The 22,181-nt window shown below is 35.3% G+C and overlaps 6 protein-coding genes across 6 annotated transcripts; all 6 read right to left on the bottom strand.

Moving 5' to 3' along the window:
- Window positions 1-351: 351 nt before the first annotated feature.
- Window positions 352-2,153, bottom strand: LOC17898995 (putative F-box/LRR-repeat protein At3g18150). Its single transcript, XM_006306267.2, has 3 exons — window positions 1,203-2,153; window positions 845-1,018; window positions 352-657 (listed from the first exon to the last, which is right to left on the bottom strand). The coding sequence occupies exons 1-3, from the start codon at window positions 2,151-2,153 to the stop codon at window positions 352-354; spliced, it is 1,431 nt and encodes a 476-aa protein (XP_006306329.2).
- A 2,038-nt stretch (window positions 2,154-4,191) lies between these two features.
- LOC17898156 (putative F-box/LRR-repeat protein At3g18150) lies at window positions 4,192-6,713 on the bottom strand. The gene is made up of 4 exons (XM_006304856.2): window positions 6,684-6,713; window positions 4,877-5,737; window positions 4,628-4,801; window positions 4,192-4,485 (listed from the first exon to the last, which is right to left on the bottom strand). The coding sequence occupies exons 1-4, from the start codon at window positions 6,711-6,713 to the stop codon at window positions 4,192-4,194; spliced, it is 1,359 nt and encodes a 452-aa protein (XP_006304918.2).
- Window positions 6,714-8,280: 1,567 nt separating this feature from the next.
- LOC17900922 (putative F-box/LRR-repeat protein At3g18150) lies at window positions 8,281-9,888 on the bottom strand. Its single transcript, XM_006304755.2, has 3 exons — window positions 8,938-9,888; window positions 8,677-8,850; window positions 8,281-8,586 (listed from the first exon to the last, which is right to left on the bottom strand). The coding sequence occupies exons 1-3, from the start codon at window positions 9,886-9,888 to the stop codon at window positions 8,281-8,283; spliced, it is 1,431 nt and encodes a 476-aa protein (XP_006304817.2).
- Window positions 9,889-10,205: 317 nt separating this feature from the next.
- Window positions 10,206-12,896, bottom strand: LOC17900553 (26S proteasome regulatory subunit S10B homolog B). The gene is made up of 10 exons (XM_006304921.2): window positions 12,750-12,896; window positions 12,388-12,507; window positions 12,132-12,268; window positions 11,878-12,039; window positions 11,641-11,727; window positions 11,465-11,551; window positions 11,222-11,359; window positions 10,788-10,979; window positions 10,610-10,708; window positions 10,206-10,524 (listed from the first exon to the last, which is right to left on the bottom strand). Exons 1-10 carry the CDS (start codon window positions 12,850-12,852, stop codon window positions 10,450-10,452), a joined length of 1,200 nt encoding a protein of 399 aa, XP_006304983.1. The 5' UTR covers window positions 12,853-12,896; the 3' UTR covers window positions 10,206-10,449.
- Window positions 12,897-16,348: 3,452 nt separating this feature from the next.
- LOC17899888 (peroxidase 9) lies at window positions 16,349-17,849 on the bottom strand. Its single transcript, XM_006304388.2, has 4 exons — window positions 17,564-17,849; window positions 17,280-17,471; window positions 17,029-17,194; window positions 16,349-16,939 (listed from the first exon to the last, which is right to left on the bottom strand). Exons 1-4 carry the CDS (start codon window positions 17,831-17,833, stop codon window positions 16,527-16,529), a joined length of 1,041 nt encoding a protein of 346 aa, XP_006304450.1. The 5' UTR covers window positions 17,834-17,849; the 3' UTR covers window positions 16,349-16,526.
- Window positions 17,850-18,977: 1,128 nt separating this feature from the next.
- LOC17896895 lies at window positions 18,978-21,105 on the bottom strand. The gene is made up of 2 exons (XM_006304057.2): window positions 20,759-21,105; window positions 18,978-19,680 (listed from the first exon to the last, which is right to left on the bottom strand). The coding sequence occupies exons 1-2, from the start codon at window positions 21,061-21,063 to the stop codon at window positions 19,209-19,211; spliced, it is 777 nt and encodes a 258-aa protein (XP_006304119.1). The 5' UTR covers window positions 21,064-21,105; the 3' UTR covers window positions 18,978-19,208.
- Between the last annotated feature and the right edge of the window lie 1,076 nt (window positions 21,106-22,181).

Here is a 22,181-nt window from a genome sequence, read left to right as displayed (position 1 = left end):
TTAAATAAGCGTGATCAACAAAACTTAGCTATTTTACGGAAAAGTCAACATAAACGGTGTGATTAAAATGACTTCTTGAAAATTCAGCATTTATCCGTCCCAAATTTGAAAGTTCGGATTTTTATGACATTTTCTCAATAATAATTATCCTGAATTCTATCTGCAGCATATGGTTCCAAACTGTTGTTACGAACTTTTGAGTGTGAATTAAACCATATTCGGAGTCATGCAGTTAAGTGAGCGAGGTTCGATGTGTAATGGTCAAAGATGAAATAAAATACCATTATATGATCATGAGAAGAAAAAGTTTCAATAAGACTAGCTAGAGAGACTATAAGCCCTTATGAGTTATTATTCACACCATTCATATGATCTCCACAGTTTGGTTGAGAGAGCAACATTGATGGAGACGTTTTTGTTATGATGAGCAAGTGTTGGAAGGACCAAATCCGTAAACTTATACTTAAGGTGACGTTCGTTCAACAGTATGTCCATCTTTTCTAGTGTCTTTGCGTTTTTAACCACAAGTTCGACGAATGAAGTTATATGCTTTGACTCTAAATCCCAACTGTTCTTGTTCCAGAAGACTCCATCTTTTGATCTCCAGCATTGATCAGTATTCAAGCCTCGCGTAATTAGGTACTCGTCTACGTCCTGCTCAATAAAAAGAAAACAATACAAAAATGGATACATATATAAACTCTGATCATATATAGTTAGATGAGAGGCCAAGGAAAATAAAAGAGTTGACGGTAAAAACATACTAATAGGGAATAAGGGTCATGGGCCATTTAGTACTATTGTACAAGGCTAATGGCCATGGCCCTTATTCGCTATTACATACCGGTATGTTGTTGCAATCCCTTGGGCGTACGATTAGCTTCTTTAAACAAGGTGAGTTTTGTAACAGCCTTTCGATACCAGGAATGATATCCTGAAAGATCACTGTCTCGAGAGCCAAATATTTGACCTTCAACATCGGAAAAGGAACACCACAAAGCTCGGCTAGAGATAAAACCTAACAAAAAAAAACACCAACAAGATGTATACATTGAGCATATACATTGTGTAGTACTACCAATCTACCATGCATATATTATACAGATTTAAACATTCCTAAACCTGTGAATTTAACTGTGAAACCAACTGATTTCCCGGTATTAGAGATATATTGTAATAATGAGCTCAAAAGATATATATACCTGAAGAAAGTTTCCACCAAAAGTAAGCTTCTCCGTGTTCTGTAACTTTTCTAGCATCTTTAGCACCATTACTTGAAGAACATCAGCAGTGACCATCCTATGCACATAGTGGAAGCAAATGTCCATTTTCGCTTCGGTTAAAGACGAGACATCAACTAAAGTACACGGTAACAAAGAGTTTCTTAATTTGAGAGTATGGACATGTGGTGCTATAATCTGCGTTGGCCCGGGAACCAGAATGTGGCGGTCTACGTCTAGTTTTGTCAAACCCAATGATTTGCTGAGATCAAGAACCGTTGGTTGATCGCAAAAATACAATGTTAAGCTTTCAAGAACTGGACAACCAGATAGAATCTTAGCAATGGATTCATCCGACACTCTACAAGAACCCAAATGCAACTTCCTCAACGATGTCCAGACCACAAAGTCTTTGGGAGTTAAGTCAGTGAAGGATAAATTAAACTTGAGTTGCTTCACAGAGGTATTGATGAAGAAGAAATCAGGAATAGGACACTCATGATTCCCGACTTCCAAGGACAGATTCTCCACGTTGCGGGAGATGGCGAACTTGATCCACTTGTCTATGCGACCAGTTCTGGTACGGAGGTGAAAGTTTAACATCTTGGGAGCAGTGTGGTAACTTAGGGTTTTGTCAATAGAATCTTCATCAGTAAGTTTGTATTGTTCGAAATAGAGAGAAGGTACGTCGCACCATACATGCCTCCATCGTTTTGAGAGAAGACTAGTTTTGATGGCGAACTTGGTTGGAATGAAGCAAAGTATATGTTGGAGTATCACATCAGGTAAAGAGCTGATTACGTCTGCTCCTTTGATGATTTTCCGAGTAAGTCGTCGTCGACGGTAACAAGTCAAACAACGACGGCCTTTTCTGTAGCTTGCTTCGAGTAAACGACTGACTCTTAAAGCAGCGGTCGACCTCTCGCCGACCATCTTAGGGTTTGTTTTCTTTTCTTTTTTTTGTTTGGACATTTTAGTTTTGGTTTGGCTATTTTATATATATATTTTTATTTTATTTTTGACATCATTACAAATTATACGTATCTCTTTGAGAGGGATCGGGATCGAACCCGGATCTGGTGAGAAGGTAACAGAGGTGACAACCACTAGCCCACTTGTCCTTCTCTGGCTATTTTATATTTATGGTATAATTTTTACGGATATGGTTTATAGATTGTTTGGAATTTAGGATTTAATTTCAAATATTAAAATTTTAACTTTTACTTTTGTTGTATTTTTTTAGGAAACAAAGATTATACTTGTGTTTTAGAAAATAAAACTAATAATGATATTTTTGGAAAATTACTTAGTTAAAGTTAATTGTATCTATGGCAATTTCCCTTAAAATAATAATAATAATAACAAAACATATCGTTTTGTAACCAACGCATAGAACATTTCTCCATGCTTAGCAAAACAGATGCGTGGATCTTGAGGATTTCCGTTCTTGATTGTTCATTTGGCAACGAGATCTCAATCTTTCAATCTAACCTACCCGGACTCGAGATGAAAGACAAAACACTTTGAACTCTATATAGGCACCCCAACAAGTTTCAGACCTCAGCTCGTGAAGTAACTTCACCAAACAGTTTTATGCACGAGTACTAATCTAAAACCATAGGTCATACCTTTCCAAGTTGGTCAAACCTTGAGTAGCTCCATAAGTGTTCACGAGCACACTTAAACATTTCTAGAATCAACACCAAACAAAAAGGTAAAGAGGAGCTTATATATTTAGCACATAGTGTATGTATTTGCCTATTCTTCATCTCGTTATACTTTTTTATGAAACATAAATCTCAGCTGCCCCTCCCACCTCGCGTGATACGTATTCTCTTTCCTTATTAATGGTCCAAACCCATAGGCCATAAAGAAGGGGATTTTGGTCCCAACAAATAGTCGTTTTAAGTCGAGTCTAGGGCACAAGGATCTTTGAGATACGTCTCACATATATCTTCCCGAAGCTTCTATCTAAAGTTCCATCGCCTTACTTCATATAATTTGTTGGTTTGTTTGGGGCATATGTAAAACAGGGTACAGACTACATAACTATATCAATAAGATCTCTAACCAACTCACGAGTATATTCGTATCAAATAACATCCGTTAACAGCATAAGCAATTTCGAGTTCATCTCACGCCTTATATATATATCATCCTGCTTCGAGGGTTATTAGACTACCTTCCCTAGAGCGTTGGTTCCTTGAGAGAATCACATCAAAGCCATAACTATCAGGATAATCACAAGCAACTTCCATGCATGGGCCTCCCGTGACAACCGCCATGTAGTGCGCCTCGATATCAAAACGTACCACGAAAGGCTGCATTGGTAAATCCATTACATACATTCCACATGTGGCTTCAACAACTTACGCAGCTTCCTTACTATCGCCGCTATTAAGATGTGTCGCCCCAAAACTTCCACAACCCGTTAATTAGTGATAACACTTTTTGCCCAATTGTGACCCCCGGCTCTTCATGACACCATCCTCTCCGTCAGGGAACTCCAATAGCACCCTTGAAGAGGTGGATTCTATTGTTTTAATTTATGTTTTACCTTACGCTTATTTTTAGTTTATGTATCAACACATATAGTTTAATTTTTTAAACCATAGAATAACCGAAACCAAATCGATCTAGCTGTGATACATGAGCGTGTTCGTTTGGTCACCGCAGGCGGCAGCGGTGTGGCAGACGCAACGCTTTTGATCGCTGAATCAAATCGACGTTCAAAATTATTAACCGAACGAACAGACTCATGTATCACATAAATTTTAGCAAACTAGTTTCGACCAGAGATCTTAAATACTCGGTGCCTCTAATCTAAGTAATCTTTATCCACTACATTAGATTGTCTCAAATGTTTAAGTGAGGTTCGAAGTAAAAATGGTCAACATGAAATAAAATACCATTCATTATTATTAAAAAGAAAGGTTCAATAAGACAACGAGACAGAGACTAATTAGCCCTATTATTCACACCAATGATCTGATTTAATCATGATCAGTTTGTCTGAGAGCGCAATATTAATAGAGACATTGTTGTGAGAAAGTGTAGGAAGGATCAACTTAAACCCAAGGTAATGTTCATTCAAGAGTAGGTTTATCTTTTCTAGTGTCTTTGCGTTTTTAACCACAAGTTCCACGAATGAAGTTATATGCTTTGACTCTAAATCCCAACGGTTCTTGTTCCAGAAGACTCCATCATTTGATCTCCAGCATTGATCAGGATTCAAGCCTCGCGTAGTTAGGTACTCGTCTAGGCCCTGCTCAATAAAAAGAAAACAAAAATCCAAAAATGGATACATATATAAACTCAGATGATAAATAAAAGATAGGCCAAGGTCCAAAGGAAAATAAAAGAGAGTACAAGGCTAATGGCCATGGCCCTTGTTATATATAACATACCGGTATAATGTTGCAGTCCCTTGCGCGTAAGGTTAGCTTCTTTAAGCAAGGTGAGTTTTGTAACAGCCTTTCGATACCAGGAACAACATACTGAAAGATCACTGTCTCCAGAGCCAAATATTTGACCTTCAACATCGGAAAATGAACACCACAAAGCTCGGCAAGAGATAAAACCTAACAAAAAGAACAAAAAGATCGATATCGAACGCATATATATTGTAGTAATGGGATCAAAAGGTATATATAAACCTGAAGAAAGTTTCCTCCAAAAGTAAGCTTCTCTGCGTTCTGTAACTTTTCTAGCATCTTTAGCACCATTACTTGAAGAACATCAGCATTCACTGTCTTTCGCAGATGGCTGAAGCAAATATCCATTTTCGCTTCGGTTAAAGACGAGACATCAACTAAAGTACAAGGTAACAGAGAGTTTCTTAATCTAAGACAATGGATATGTGGTGCTATGATCTGCGTTGGCCCGGGAACCCAAATGTTGCGGTCCACTTGTAGTGTTGTCAAACGCAATGATTTGCTGAGATCAAGAACCAACAGTTTATCGCAAAAATGCAATGTTAAGGTTTCAAGAACTGGACAACCAGATAGAATCTTAGCAATGGATTCATCCGACACTCTACAAGAACCCAAATACAACTTCCTCAACGATGTCCAGACCACAGAGTCTTTGGGAGTTAAATCAGTGAAAGATAACTTAAACTTGAGTTGCTTCACAGAGGTATTGATGAAGAAGATATCAGGAACATCACACTGTTGATGTCGGACTTTCAAAGACAGATTCTCCACGTCGCGGGCGATGGCGAACTTGATCCACTTGTCTATGTAAAGATTGCTCATGGTATATAGGTGGAAGTTCATCATCTTGGGAGCAGTGTGGTAACTTAGGGTTTTTTCAATAGAATCATCATCAGGTTTGTAATCAACGAAGTAGAGAGAAGGTACGTCGCACCATACATGCCTCCATCGTTTTGAGAGAAGACTAGTACTGATGGCTAACTTGGTTGGAATGAGGCAAAGTATATGTTGGAGTATCACATCAGGTAAAGAGCTGATCACGTCTTTCATGATTTTTCTAACACCGACCTTTGCGGTTGCTTGCTTCGAGTTTATGAGATTTTCTTAGGGTTTAGTTTCTTTTTTATGTTGGACAGCTTCTTAGTTTTTTTTTTTGTTTTTCCTGCCTAAACCACACAAATTAAAAATCGTAAGGGTGTTTGGTTTGGCTAACGGTTTGTTTGGTTTGATATCATTTTAATTTCCCTGTAGTTAGATTTTATGAAAAATATAAATTATAGATCTATATATATCAACTAGTCAGTTGCTCGCGCTACGCGCGGGAATTTTATTACTTTGTTTATAAGTAATTGATTCGTGTTTTATTTCGTACTTATTTTCTCCACTACAACATATTTTTATTTTCTATCTCATGTTGTGTTTGTATAGAAAATCTATTTTATTTTAGTTTCGATAGTAGTTGAGAAATTAAGTGTCTATAATATAAATCCATGCGTAAACATAAACAGAAGTGTTATGGAGAGTTGTAGAAAAATGTGTTATTAAGGCTCCCACCAAATATAGATCTTGATGATGTTAATATTGTGGATCCTTTTAATATGTTAGTCCAAAAGTTGAGAATGATTTGTGGATTTTGCGCGGATTGTTATATTTTTTATTTATTGATTTGGCGATCTCTTGTTTATTATCTATTTATTTTGGTTTGTTATGTTTTTGTTTGTTATTTTTATTTGTTATTTTTTTGTGGATGATGTTTGAAAGGACTTTTCATATTTCTTTTTGAAAAACTTGTTTACATGTGTATAAATATTTAGATTAAAGAATAAAATGATATAAATAAATTATTAAAATTAAATAATAAAATGATGTGGATGATGATTAGGATGATGAGGTGGATTAAGGAGAAGAGAGCAAAGTTAACTTTATATATATAGATTTTCTATTTGTTTTTCGTCGTTTTTAGATTTATTAATTATTTCTAATCATAAGAAATTTTTTCCAGTCCTATTAGATTCATGATTGACCATACTTTCTTCATTTTCATGCTGATGTTGGGCATCTTATTCTTCTTCTTCAATACTTAGAATCACGGAGAACATTCTTTAATTGCGTATCACTGGAGATCTCTTGTAAACATGCCTCCATTAATATGGAGAATCAATAAATCACATTTTTTGGGACTCGAACGCCATACGTTTTGGTGTAGAAGCATTAATTAAGCCTTAATCAATCATTTGGTCAAGGGGATTCCACTAAATTATTTGCATAGCATGGGGTGAATTTTGTTTCATACATGATTTTTGTCTATTTTCATATTTTAAAATTTTAAATTGTTATACTACTTTTAAAGTGTCCCATCATATATTTTTGATATAACTCCCTACAATTAACATGTCTTCTACATTTTAAAAAAAAATCAGAGTATGTTTGTGAGCTGCTTCCGTTTAGCTAAACGACCATGTTTTTTTAAACAAAGAAACGACGTCGGAAGATACTTTCATCCTCCAGGGGTCCACGCCTTAGCAACAACTTGACAAGAGGTAGAGATAATTTGTGAATTTTTCTAATGTTAGGGAGGGAAAAATGTTATTTAAATTTCGAACTTACACATTTTGGCCATTTTAATCCTCGACTTTCACTGTGGTAAATCATAGACTTCTCCTTGGCGTTATTTTTAAATCATTATCTTCTGTTGACTGAGCTAGATTGAGCATGTCGTCAAATCAAATTCTCTGATAGAGGGACTACCAGCCGTTTAGGATCATTAATCAATATCTGTTAAGTTGGAAAATGAGAATCACAAGGACAAACGACGTCGTACTGCCTTAGACGAAATGCCTAAATTCCCAAATCGACGTCGTTTGTCCTTGTGATTCTCATTTTTTGACTTAACAGAGATCGATTAACGATCCTAAACGGTTGTTAACTCCTCTGTTAGACAATTTGATTTGACGACATGCTCAATCTGGCTCAGTCAACAAAAGATAGTGATTTAAAAATAACGTCAACGAGAAGTCTATGATTTTAATGGCCACAGTGAAAATCGATGATTAAAATGGCCAAAATATGTAAGTTCGGGATTTAAATAACATTTTTCCCAATGTTAGGGATTTAGATTAATGAATTTGTGAATCGATTTTGGGATTTTGTTTCTTCAATTGGTTAAACAACGTCTTCTAAAGCAGCTCATGAATAGTTAATTCTCTCTTCGAGATTTAACAAAGATTAAACGTCGTGCTAAATTCAGCGTGATCAACGAAACTTAGCTATTTTACGGAAAAATCAACATAAAATGTGTGATTAAAATGACTTCATGAAAGTTCAGCATTAATCCATCCCAAATTTGAAAGTTCGATTTATATGACATTTTCCCAATAATAATTATCCTGAATTCTATCTGCAGCATACGGTTCCGAACCATCCGAACTGTTGTTACGAACGTATCATTAGTAATTTTGGATACATTATAAAGTAAAATCATCACCTTTTCAGTGTGAATTAAACCATAAGTATAAACATTCCGAAATCATGCAGTTAAGTGAGGTTCAAGTCAAAGATGAAATAAAATACAATTATATGATCATGAGAAAAAAAAAAAAAGGTTCAATAAGACTAGAGAGAAGATCTTATTCACACCATTCATATGATTTCCACAGTTTTGTTGAGAGAGCAACATTGATGGAGACGTTGTTATGATGAGCAAGTGTTGGAAGGACCAGCTCCGTAAACTTAAACCTAAGGTAACGTTCGTTCAACAGTATGATCATCTTTTCTAGTGTCTTTGCGTTTTTAACCACAAGTTCCACTAATGAAGTCACATTCTTTGACTCTACATCCCAACGGAACTCGTTCCAGAAGACTCCATCTTTTGATCTCCAGCATTGATCAGGATTCAAACCTCGCGTAGTCAGGTACTCGTCAAGGTGCTCCCCCTGCTCAACAAAATGAAAAATATATATATGAACTTGATGATAGTTAAAAGGAAAGTAACATAAGAGTTAATGAAATATATATATATATACCCCTATGGTGTCGCATTCCCTTGTTCGTATGATTAGCTTCTTTAAGCAAGGTGAGTTCTGTAACAGCCTTTCTATACCAGGAATAACATATTGATAGATCATTGTCTCGAGAGCCAAATATTTGACCTTCAACATCGGCAAAGGAACACCACAAACCTCCGCAAGAGATAAAACCTAACAAAAAATATCAAAAACATGTATACATTGAGCATATAACTGTGAAACCAACCAGTTTAGGGACATTATCAGATATATATATACCTGAAGAAAGTTTCCTCCAAAAGTAAGCTTCTCCACGTTCTGTAACTTTTCTAGCATCTTTAGCACCATTACTTGAAAAACATCAGCACTCACCAACGTTTTCACATGGTAGAAGCAAATGTCAATTTTCGCTTCGGTTAAAGACGAGACATCTACTAAAGTACTCGGTAAAAGAGAGCTTCTAAATCTGAGACTATGGACATGTGGTGCTATTATCTGTGTTGGCCCTGGAACACAACTGTTGTGGTTTACTTGTAGTGTTGTCAGACGCAATGATTTGCTGAGATCAAGAACCTTCAGTCTATAGCAAACATACAATGTTAAGTTTTCAAGAACTGGACAACCAGATAGGATCTTAGCAATGGATTCATCAGACACTCTACAATAGCTCAAGTACAACTTCCTCAGCGATGTCCAGACCACAGAGTATTTGGGAGTAAAATTATCACTGAAGGTTAACTTATAGGTGAGTTGCTTCACATAGGGATTGATGAAGAAGAAATCAGGAACAGGACACACATGACACCCGACTTCAAAGGACAGATTCTCCACTTTGCGGGATATGGCGAACTTGATCCACTTGTCTATGTAGAGATTGTTCATGGTATAGAGGTGAAAGTTCATCATCTTGGCAGCAGTGTGGTAACTTAGGGTTTTTTCAATAGAAGCATCATCAGGTTTGTACTCATCGAAGTAGAGAGAAGGTACATCGTACCATACATGCCTCCATCGTTTTGAGAGAAGACTTGTTCTGATTGCGAATTTGGTTGGAACGAAGCAAAGTATATGTTGGAGTATCACATCAGGTAAAGTGCTGATTACGTCTGCTCTTTTGATGATTTTCCGACAACGTCGTCGACGGTAATAAGTCAAACGGCGACGGCCTTTGCGGTTGCGTGCTTCGAGTAAACGACGGACTCTTAAAGCGGCGGTTGATCTCTCGCCGGCCATCTATCTTAATATTTGCGGATTTTCTTAGGGTTTGTTTTCTTCTTTTTTTTTGTTTGGGCAGCAAGGACCAAGGAGGTTTATGAAACAGCTTCTTATATATTTTTTTAAAGTTATTATATATTTATGTGATTTGGATTTGTCTATATTTCTATGTATATATAACGAAACAGTGCTATTGATGTCATAATTGTACTAAATATTGTTGGAGAATTACTATTTATTTGTTTGTAGAACTCACTATTGATAGTTTTCGAATTTCAAATGTGTTATAATAGTCCACAAAACTTGTGGTTAGTGCTATTCTAAAGTATCTCTTCTGATCATACAAATGTCTATATCACATTAAAAAAAAATGTTCCAAGTGGCGCCGAAAGATGAATCAAATGACACTTGAGATGCATAAACATAGAATTGCTGTCATTACTAAAGCAGTGTAAACTAAAAAACTCGAAACAGAACATTGAGAAACTGAAACAGTCATTAGCTTGTTTTTCAAAGTGAACAGCAGAGTTTTTCACTTCCCCATTAGGCTCTGTCTTCTTCTCTGAGCTTTTTCTTTTCTTACTCTTTCCCGAAATCTGCGTTGTAGTGAGAGCTCGACTCAAGTTTCTTGGCCTCGCTCAGCTTTCTCACCGCCTGTAAATCCGACAATTTGATAAGCAGAAAAGTTCGGGAACAAATAGATGTGTAAATATGGAAGGGTGCATATTTTTGTTTCTACCTTCATGAAGTCTTCATGGATTACATAGTCACGCTCTGCTCTGATTGCAAACATTCCAGCTTCAGTGCATATGTTACGCAGATCGGCACCATTGAAACCCTATGGATTTTAGAGCAACAATCAGTGGGATTCATTATCTATAGCAGTCGCAGTGAGCATATAAGAAACAGAAACTAACCTCTCCAAGTTTCACGATAGCCTCATAATCTATTTCTCCGTGCTTGGCAATACCAGATGCGTGGATCTTGAGGATTTCCATTCTTGATTGTTCATTTGGCAACGGGATCTCAATCTTTCTATCTAACCTACCCGGACGGAGGAGTGCTGGATCAAGAACATCTGGCCTGTTGGTAGCCATTATCATTTTCACCTAATAATATTATCTCCCAAGTATCAGAAGATATTCCATTGTACAAATATCAGATAAATGTCACTGTAGTAACTAACACTCCTGATGATTTCATATTATAACCAACTGTGTGAAAAACATAAGTTAGAAAGAGAAAACACTTTGAACTATAGGCACCCAACAAGTTACACACCTAAGCTCGTGAAGTAACTTCACCACACATTTTTCTGCACAGAGTACTAGTCTAAAACCATAGGTCATACCTTTCCAAGTTGGTCAAACCCATCAAGCTGGTTGAGTAACTCCATAAGTGTTCTTTGAATTTCACGATCAGCACTAGTTCCTTCACTAAAACGGCGCCCACCGATAGCATCGATTTCATCCATGAAAATGATACAAGGCTAGCCCCACAGAAGGAGAGTTAATATAAAATTAGAACTTCAATATAAAGCATATCAAGGTTAAATAAGACAAGAGAAAAAAAAAAAAAGAAGATGATATTCTACCTGGTGTTCACGAGCATAGTTAAACATTTCTCGAATCAACCTTGCACTTTCTCCAATGTATTTGTCTATAATTGCACTTGATACAACCTATGACATAAAGGCAAATACGAGATAATTTAGAACATATGAGGCATGTAAGATTACACCAAACCAAAACTTCAACAACTAAATCAAACCTTCAAGAAGTTGGCATCAATGTTGCTGGCAATAGCCCTAGCCAGTAGAGTTTTTCCAGTACCCGGAGGTCCATACAGAAGGACACCCTGGAATGAGAGAAAAGCAAATTGAAGTGAGTTTGCAATTCTTTTAGCCATTCATTCATACCAGTAACCACAGGTAAAGAGAAACATAGAAAGTGAAGCATGGGATAGTCTGTGGTAACTTAAAAAAGGAGTGGAGAGAGAAATAAGTACCTTAGGAGGTTTAATCCCTACTCTGAGGAAAAGTTCAGGATTCATGAGAGGCAGCTCAATAGATTCCCTAAGTTCTCTGATCTGATCACCTAAACCACCCACTGCAGAGTAACTAATGTTGCCTGGATCTTCATGCAACATGTTATAAACAACAGGATCCACCTATCATCAAGAGGATAATACAATGTTAAAGCCAGTACAAAATACACTCATTTAAGAGGCCATAAAATAAACAATGCCAATATCAAGCTTACTTCACGGGGAAGGGCTCGCATAATCGTTAACGTAGTCATATCCAGGACAACTCGAGTTCCTGAAGTCAGCTTTTCCTTATCCACCTTGCTACGACAACCCACCACATAACGAGGGCCGCTACTCGCCTTAACAATCACTAAACATTACACAAAAAAACCATAGAAAATTCCAAACTTCAGATTACAGAGCACAAAGCAACACTAGAACAATGTAGCATTCAATCAAAAAGGAAAGCTAAGAGAGACAAGAAATTACATCGCTCATTATCAAGAGGACGTAGTACTTCTCCAATAATCTGACCAACGCTTTGAAGAGACTTCAAATCATCCTCAGTTTTGTTGAATTCCTTCTTAGCTCCTCTTAAATTCTCCCTAGCTGCATCGCCACAAGCAAAACCCAGTTTATAGAAAATCGCAAAACCCAACTATTCAAAAATTCAATTAAGCTTGAGATCGGTCTCAAAATTCACAAATCAAGTGAAGAAACAGTTCAATTAGGAACTCAAAAACCTAATGAAAACAAAGAGTAGGAACGAACCCTAGATTCTATTTTGACCTTTCAGACTAAGCTCAGAGAACAAAAAGATAAGAGAATGAGGAAGATTTTTGAAATCGAACCTGTGCGAACACGAGATTCGAGTTCTTTGTGATGAAGGAGCTTCTTCCGGTACTCAGTCACCGCCGCGGTACGGCGTCTAGCAGCTTCGTCTCCGTCGCTCATCTTCTACAGATCTCAAAATTGACGACACAAAGCCAAATTTTAATTTTATCAAGCTTTTTTTTTTTTAAAGTAATTAGTTTTCTTGAGCAATGGGTTTTGTTAAATATCAAATAAGGGCTTTTGGGGCCATGGCCTATTTATTTTGGTCCGGCTGGGTAAGAAAATATTATTCTTCCATTTATAATCAGCTTTTATTTAGTTAAATTTTTTTTTAAAAATTGTATATTCATTTTATAAAAATTTGTAAATTAAAAAAAAGATTGATTTTTGTTTGATATGTGTAAGATATTTATTAGTTTATCTCAGTGGTATACAGAATACACAAGTAGGATTATGTATGTCAAATAAATTATATGCAAGAGAATATTAAGAATATTTTTATAAATCTACTCAATCACTCCATGCTAAGAGGACGAATGCTGGACAAAATATATTGAGATTGACCTCCATTTTGTCTGGGAGAAGGTTGCTCTTGGTCAAATGCGAGTTTTTTATGTTTTGTCCGCATACAAATATGCGGATATCTTTACCAAAGATCAATCTTTACCTATGTTTTTTTTTTATTTTTCCGGTTTGGCATAAGCATTCGTCCTCCAAATACTCTGACTATAGGGGAATGATAGATATATGAAAATTTTCTTAAATGGGATAGTAATTAACTTCTTTATATAAAGTGAAGATCGATTTTCAATTCTTTTTTCATTCATTAACAATAGATTTCGATGTCTAATCCGCTGTCACATCCGAGAAAAATGTTTTGTAATTTTGCCTTTAACATGCTATTTGAGTCTAGCCTTCCTTACACTGAGATGGAGACTTAATTCCTTATTATTACCTTCAGCTACTGCTTGAAGCCGATCATGTATGAGACGCATACAACATTCCCTTCATCATCTGTTCCTTGGAGTTTTACCCTTGTATTTGTCCTAATAGACAATATTAAGATAAAAATCAGTTAGACGATGGATTACAAATGTAATATATGGTCAAGTAATACAAAAATATAAAAAAATGTCCTTGTTAGTAAACTCACAATACGGTGTTACATTATTCAGAAAGTGATTATGTTTTTGTTGTGTGGAACCTTGAGGTCACTTAGAAATTCATGTAACAAAAACATAAAATCATTTTGTACAGATATTAACAAATAAACAATGAATTATGAAGCTCAAGAATAAAAATATGAAATATTTAATATTAATTTATTTTGTAAATTTTATATTTATTGTTATAATAAAAAAAATTATAAACAAACAAAAAAATTGAAAAAATGAGCTTAAAAGAAAAATCATTTGTTTACTTAATGAGAGTACTAGTATAGTTTTGCATATGTTTTATTTTATAGATCGTAATGCATGTAGTTATAATTAAGTAAAAACACACAAAAAAACATAAAGAAAAGAATGAGCTTAACAACATGAATTATCAATAACTTGATGAGAATGATAGTATATCTACATTATATAAACTTTACTCATTGAAAGTTAGTTGGACATAGGTAAACCCATTACTTATGTGATTCTCACGTATAAAACTAATATAGGGCAATGTTGGATTTCCAAAAATTTGTGAACTTTTTGTACTAATTATGCTTTGTTATATCATATATGTAATACAAACTAAAGAAAAAGGATTAGAAATGACACATAATTTATGATAATGTAGCTCTTATACATTGAGAAGGAGTGCGTAGACTTAAACTCCAGTTTTTATGATGAAATCGATTGTTTTAAAATTGTATTGCAAGATTAGATGTTTGTGTTATTTGATATCCATATTTTGTTTGATATATTATTTAGCTCTAATACATTAAGATGGAATGTGTAACAACTAAAAATTAATTTATTAGGAAAGCTAGTATAATTATTTAATGTGTATAAAAACAAAAATAGTGAGGTTCAAATCCGCATGTATACATAGATCTTATAAAAACACTAAAAGTTGAATAGGTCACTTCGATTTTATCGATGTATTTTTTTTTAACCCGTATATATACACATATATTATCAAGATTTAAGCACTTAAGTAAATCCGCTAATGGCTTGTGATTTGCAAGATTAAATTAGGATCTAAATACCGAATTTAAAGCAACTAAAGAAACAAATGATTTTTAAGTTAAATAAATAAATGCAAGAAAACTAATTTTATATTTTATTATACAATTAATGACGTTCCTTTATATACTTTACACACACAAAATTTGTAACCTTTTGGTGCATTGAAATGTTGTGGATAGGCAGTAAAACATTTGTTGGAATGCCTCTCGGTTGACCGGAACATACAGAACAAATATGATTTAACATCTCTGGACATATTTCGAGCCAACGGTCGCTGCATGGATAAAGACATTGAAAAACTGATAAAAAAAACTGCGGTGGAAAGAGCAAAACTGCTCTACCCAAAGTCAAGATACTAAGTGAGTATTTGAGATCACGGGTTACATTCTGGGAATATTGTTCCATCCAAATTACACGTTACAAAAGCGGCATATTAGACGGAACTAAGACATTTTCATGGAGATTCTTTTTCATTCTCCTTTGGCCTTAGTCAAAAAATTTAGAGTCCTAAACAAAGAATGTAACAAGAGAACTTACACTTAATTGTTTTTCAAATTCAATCTCCAAAGAACCAACATCTTACGCTTATTGTATTGGAACTAAACCAACATCTTCTTATGGGTTTTCCCATTGGATAACCCGCAAAAATGTGATCCAGTTTAGTTTCAAAACCAAAATTTGGTCATATTCCGCAGTTCCTGAGAATATATCGAGTGGTAACTCTCTAAATTTGACAAGCAACGAAGGAGAGCTTGGAATTTTTAGTGTGAGCTCGAAGGAAGAAATGGGTTATGAGGAGATATCGGTTTTGGAAACCATTTTTGAAAGTTCTTGGGTAAATGTGAAAGAGATTAAAATCAATGCGCTTGAAACCGTGGAATTGTTAAGCAATGACGTCCTAACGCTGGCTGCTCATAATTTACAAATAAGGGCTCTAAACTTTTACCCTTCCCATTATTTGACCATTATTTGATTTCCTCTCATTTATGATGATTACAAGAGAGTTGAATTTGACGGGAGATCCAATGGCTCTAATGAAAATTGAGAAAGTTAAACGACTTATGGTTTTGTTATTATTTATTAATCTCTCTGTTTTTAATTAGCTATCGATTTTGAGTTAAAATTTTGTTTCATAATAATTATTTTTTTAAGTTTTTTTTAATGCAAATGTTTGGTAAAACTTCTAATTTTATTTTACGGTTTTAATGTTTTTGTCAATAAAAAATTCGAAAATAGATTAACAAAAAATAATAATAATTACTTTCTTAATTTGTGTGAAAAACCTTAAAATACAACTAATTAAAAACGGGAGGAGTATTAACTGTTTTCACTTTCAGTATTTTGCTCCACTTTTCAGTATTTTGCTCCACTTTCATGTTTATGAATCTTGATTTTGAAACAAATGTTGTGAATATTTTTGATAAAATAAATCTCTTAAATACGAAATTTTTATGCTCACTCCTTCAACAAACAACAAACGGTACATTCTCATTCAAAGTTGTTTAATTAGATCACTAATAACATATTGAAAACAAACATAACACGACTTATTAATTCTTCATCAACCATTAATACAATAACATACTGATCAAACAAAGTATTTTTTACTTTGTTTTTTTAGTTAATCACATGACAACTCTTTCTAATCTCACCATTAAAACCAGTAAGAGGCTGTATATTCCCCATATTAACCATAGACTTTGCGAACTGTCGGAAGAAAAGGCTCTCATCTTCAGCATAAGCTTTCACCAATGCAACAGTCTTGTCTACATTACCAGTGATAAGCACTTCATCTGATGTCAATAAGCCTTTGCCCCAAAGAAGGAGTTTGAAGTATGTGTTGTCGAATCTAGCAGGAGAGGCTAAGTCTAGTGGTGATATGTTGTTGTCCCCTCCCGTTGGTGGACAAATTGATCTTAGTCCATAGTAGTATGATCTTTCTAGTGTCTCGTCTGGTTGGTTATTACCGTTTTGGTTGTATAGTCTTTGTTTGAATGTTGTGCATCTCGCTACTCCAATCGTATGCCCTCCTATAAAAATTTTGGTTTTATTCAGTTCGGTACGGTTAGGTTTCCATGATAACTTGTATAACAAGAATAATACATGTTATTAAGCTTACCTGATAGGGAAACAAGGTCTTCTTCGTTTAAACCTTTGCGTTGGAACATGGTTAAGAGGTTCTGAATAGTTGAGTTTGGTGCAGGAATGTTCGTGTTTGCGCCGTTGAGGCTAGCTGTTCTCGAGTCTCTTCTCCCTAGTGGAAGCTCCCATGATGGTCCACCGCTCTGTATTGAACCACAAAGTTAGCAATATTAGCTTATATAACTTGTAAGTCATGAGCCAAATCTCTTGAAGGTGTCTCTATTTTACCAGTACAGTTGAGCCACGAGCAGCAAGAGCAAGAATGTCAGCACAGGACACGACTTGAGGACAAGCTTGTTCCAGTTTAGCTTTGATCTCATCTATGACTTGAAACCCTCTAATGGAGTTCTTGTTTGGTCCTGCGTTCTTTTCACTTTGTATGGTAGCACTATCATCCAACAAGATTGATGCATCACATCCCTGTTTACATACACATTTGAGTAAATAAGTGTTAAGCTTATGATACACATAAAGGGAACACAAAGATAGGTGATGATGAGTGATGACTTTACCTGGACAAAGCAGTCGTGGAAGTGAAGCCTGAGTAAAGAAGCAGCCATTCTTGGCTCTCTAGCTATGGCTTTTTCCAACACAGTCATAACAATCTCATCAGCTTGTGGGCAAGAGAACTGGTAAAACTGTGGGTAAAGACTCGAGGAAAAAGTCCTTCCGACGGGACGATTACTTCTCCATCCAAATCCTAGACCTGGATGAGCAACAACAATATCAAAAGAGAACATAGCAAAGAGCACAAGACCAGGAACAAGCATTGAGATAGCCATTTTTTTGTAACTTTGAGAGTTTTCTAATATGAGATAGTGTAATAGAGAGGTGATGGGTTTTTATACTTGAAGAGATTCGAAAAAAGCTAACTGCTCTCAGTTTACCAAATCCTAATTTTGAGAATGTAAAGATAAGGAGAGAGACATGGTCAACTTGTCCTTAGTATATACAATACCTCCTCTTTGTTCTTTTTTGAAGTCTTTGTACCAACTCCAAAAACGAATCCATGTGCCTAACTTTCACATGTGATCCCAACAAAAACGCCTTGTACAACTATTAGGTAAAGTCTTTCAACCATAAGCATCTGCATTGTCTAACCTCTTTGTGTGTTCTATCATTCTATGAGAGTTGAAGTTTGAAAATGATCAGTGAACTGCTACACTGAGAAACAACTCTTTACCAAACAAAGATTTCTCTTCATTATACAAAATCCACTTTGCAGCTTATTAGTCTTTTGGTTACTAAACAAGATCAGAGCAATGCAATACGCCAATACCTAATACATAGAGTTTGATTTAATGCTACAGAACATTTAGTTATCTTTTGACCCAAGTGTTTCATAGGTTCAAGCAGCTATGCAAAAGGAATATAAATAGTCACATTGCTTCAGAATCGATTCTCTGTTTTGGATACTAACCCGAAATTCCGATCCGAACCCGATTCGAACCCAAACCCGAAACTTAGAAATACCCGAACGGGTTTTATATCTCTAAACCCGAACCCGAAGAGAACCAAAACCCGAACGGATATCCAATACACCATGATATAAATATATAATAAAAATTTATTAATAATATATATATTTGTAATAATTTAATGTCAAAATTATCCAAATTTTGTATATTTTGATCGTTTTAAAGTTCTAAACTCTTTTTTAAATAAATTTAAGTGAAAAAGAATATAAGTTTTGAACTTTTTTAGTAGTTTGCACATATTTGGATACTCAAATTTTGAATTTTGAGAATTTTGGTAATCCGAACCCAAACCCGAAATACGCCAGCGGGTTCTATATCTCTAAACCCGAAAACCCGAAAATCCAAAAACCCGATCCGAACCCGAACGCCCAGGTAAGTAACCATATAAACTGCTTCAGAAAACAAAACATCGAAAGGAAATGTTAAAAGTCAGAACCGATGGTACGAGTGGTTTTAAAAACGACACAGCTTTGTGTCTGGTATAGAACGTATCAAAGTTACACTGTTTAGTTCAAAGCTTTTAACTTTAAGAAAGAACTACAAAAACTAACACTTTGTTACTTTTCAGATACTGCCTACTCGTCCAAAATAAGCCATGATGTTGAGAAACATGATAGCAGCAAGCCAAACAAGTGTATTGCCGGCGATCAAAAACCACCATCATGGTTTGTATCATCACTCACCCATTAGTGGGATTCAAGGTTTCAGATGAAGCTAAGCTAGAGCTGTTAGAAGACTGTGTAGAGGGAGGAGTATCTGATGATGCCTCTGTGATTCCAGCAGAGTACTTTTTGATCCTCAATGAAATTAGAACACTTGACAGTATCCCAAGTACTGGGAAAACATAACCCCAGACTTTACTTTTCTGTTTCCCGGCTACAGAAGCTACAGCCATACCAGCAAGGCTACCGACTGATGCGTTCTGTAAGATCATCGGGAGGCAGCCAATAACTGTTGGGAACAGAAAATCAGCTACAAACCGGACTTCTGTGGCTGCCAAGGCGTAGTTTATGACATAGGAAGGGATTGGCGAGAACCTTGCTAGAAGAACAAACTTCCAACCATCGCGCTCGACTCCTCTCGACAGAATATTGAAGTATTTGTTTCCCTTAGCCCACCCAGTTGCTCTGGTTGAACTCTTAAAAACAAACCTAACAATACAAAAATACGTATGAGAGAATGGCAAGTGTTCTTCCAAGAGATAAATGTGGAAACTAACATCCAAGTACCATTCTCCAACATATGCTAATGACAAATAGAATCACATAATGCATTTTAACAGTTCCTTCATACTTCTCCATCACATTCACAAGAAAGTATAAAATTTCCTCTGAATAACCAACAAAGATTAATTCGTCTACTCAAAGGTTCCCTTCTTATCATGCTTACAGTTTAATGGATTCAAAAAGTTATGAATAAGGTGGTTTCAGTGATGCTGTATTACAGGACAATCAAAACCTACATCTTCATCACATCCACACGACAAGAACCAATCTCATCAACACACTATTATAGAAGATGAAAACAATGCATCTTCCTCTACACCCTTATTACCATACTTACAATTTAATAGATTCCAAGAAAAGTTCTGTATAAGGTGAGTGATAATATTACAGGACAATCAAAACCAACACCTCCAACAACTAAAAGCTTAAGGCTAGACAAATCGATAACATAAACCAATAACACATACAGTTTCTAAGAAGCCATATGAGTATCCTTGATCTGAACCCTAATCACTTTAATGGCAAACACAATAATCACAATTTCGTACATTATTAACACAAACAAAACAATCCAGAAGCTCAATTTGAATCATAACTGCGTTTAACAGTTCCTTCATACATCTCCATCACATCCACAAGACAAGAACCAATCTCATCAACACACTATAAGCTACAGACGATTCATCTTATCCACCTTTTTGGCCAAACTCAGTATCTAATAACTTTTCCTCTCAATAACCAACAAAGACTATTTCGTCTACACCTTTCTTATCATGCATACAATTTAATGGATTCCAAGAAAAGCTCTGTATATAGTGATTTCACTGATGGTGTATTACAGGACAATCAATAACACACACAGTTTCTAAGATGCCATGGTGAGTATCCTTGATCTGAAACCCTAATTACTTTGATTGTTAACACAATAATCACAATCACAAAACAATCCACAAGCTCAATTTGAAATCACAAACACAGAAACGGAGAGGAGAAGGAACGAGACCTGCCGATCCAGAACGAGAAAGAAGCGGCGAGAACCTTAGCAGAGAAAACACAGAGAAGAGCAGGAAGGAACCCAAAGAGCATAGAAGCACCAGCTTCAAAGAAGACGGCGTGAGGAAGGCAAAGAGCTAAGGTCACGGTGTGGACCGCTACATACGTCGGAATCGCCCAAATCCCGAGCCGATCTGACCATTCCTTGAGCGTTTCCAACGCCGCTTCTTTGTTCCATCCGTATTGAGTCGTGCCTTGTCTCACGACTATTGCGATTATCGCCACCGTGGCTGCGATCACCAACCATTTCTTCATCCCGGAGCTCTCAGAGATTAGAAGAGAAGAAAGTGTGAGACAGTGAGAGGAAACGATTTTGGTAATTTGTCGCTAGTGATTTTTTAAAAAGAATATATTGCAAAATGAGACCTCCAACTTTTAATGTTTTGCAAATATATCCTTGATTCTTGTAATGAGAGAAGAGACGAATCACAAGCAATTCCAAACAGGGAAAATCAACTCAAACTATTTTCCGAAGGCATTTTCATATCTAAACTCGCGTACTCTGAATTTTAAAACCCAAACCAGCTTTCAAATCAAATAACCAATCTAAACCACATCAATTTTAGTCGATTTCAACCTCGACGTTAAAATATCTCTGCCAGTCTCGAAGATTTGGACAATCAAGCTTAAGCTTCTGTAAAAACCAAGAGAACTGGACTCGGATTTTACAAAAGCTTAAGCTTGATTATCCAAATCCTCAAGATGGGCAGAGATATTGTTAACGTCGAGGTTGACATCGAACAAAATTGATGTGGTTCAGGTTAGTTATTTGAATTGAAAGCTGCTTTGAGTTGTAAAATTCAGAGTACATGAATTTGGGTATGAAAATGCCTTCGAGAAATAGTTTGGGTTGATTTTCTCCGTTTCCCCCATCTTCTCTATATTATCATTATTTTTAAAATATATTTGTAGATTTTTTTTTGTATCTATAATTCTATACTATTAATTGGGAAGGACAACTTGAAGCCAAACACCCCCAATTAAAAAAAAAAAATTCATAAAATATATTACAGTTGCCAAACAGAATTAATGACAGCAAAAAAAAAAGAAAAAAAACTATCTATTTTTATGGAAATCATAATAATCTTTTACCATAAAAAGTGGACAATTAAATTCAAATTAAATATATGTAAACATATCTATTTTGAATATACATAAACATATTTAATATTTTAATATACTTTCGAAAGTAATAATTTATATAGAATGAAATCTAATAAAACAAAATCATCATATATCTAAATAAACAAAGATAACATTTTTTTTAGAAAAATAAAAAGATAAAAAATATGTTAGCATATGAAATAATCAACTAATCAAATTCTATATAGTATATATACATAACTGATCATATCATCAAATTTTAAAAAATT

Source organism: Capsella rubella, unplaced genomic scaffold (assembly GCF_000375325.1).
Source record: "Capsella rubella cultivar Monte Gargano unplaced genomic scaffold, Caprub1_0 scaffold_1, whole genome shotgun sequence".
In the NCBI taxonomy this organism is placed as follows: domain Eukaryota; kingdom Viridiplantae; phylum Streptophyta; class Magnoliopsida; order Brassicales; family Brassicaceae; genus Capsella; species Capsella rubella.
Note: the sequence above shows the minus strand (reverse complement) of the source record. Positions and strands in the feature narration are given on the sequence as shown.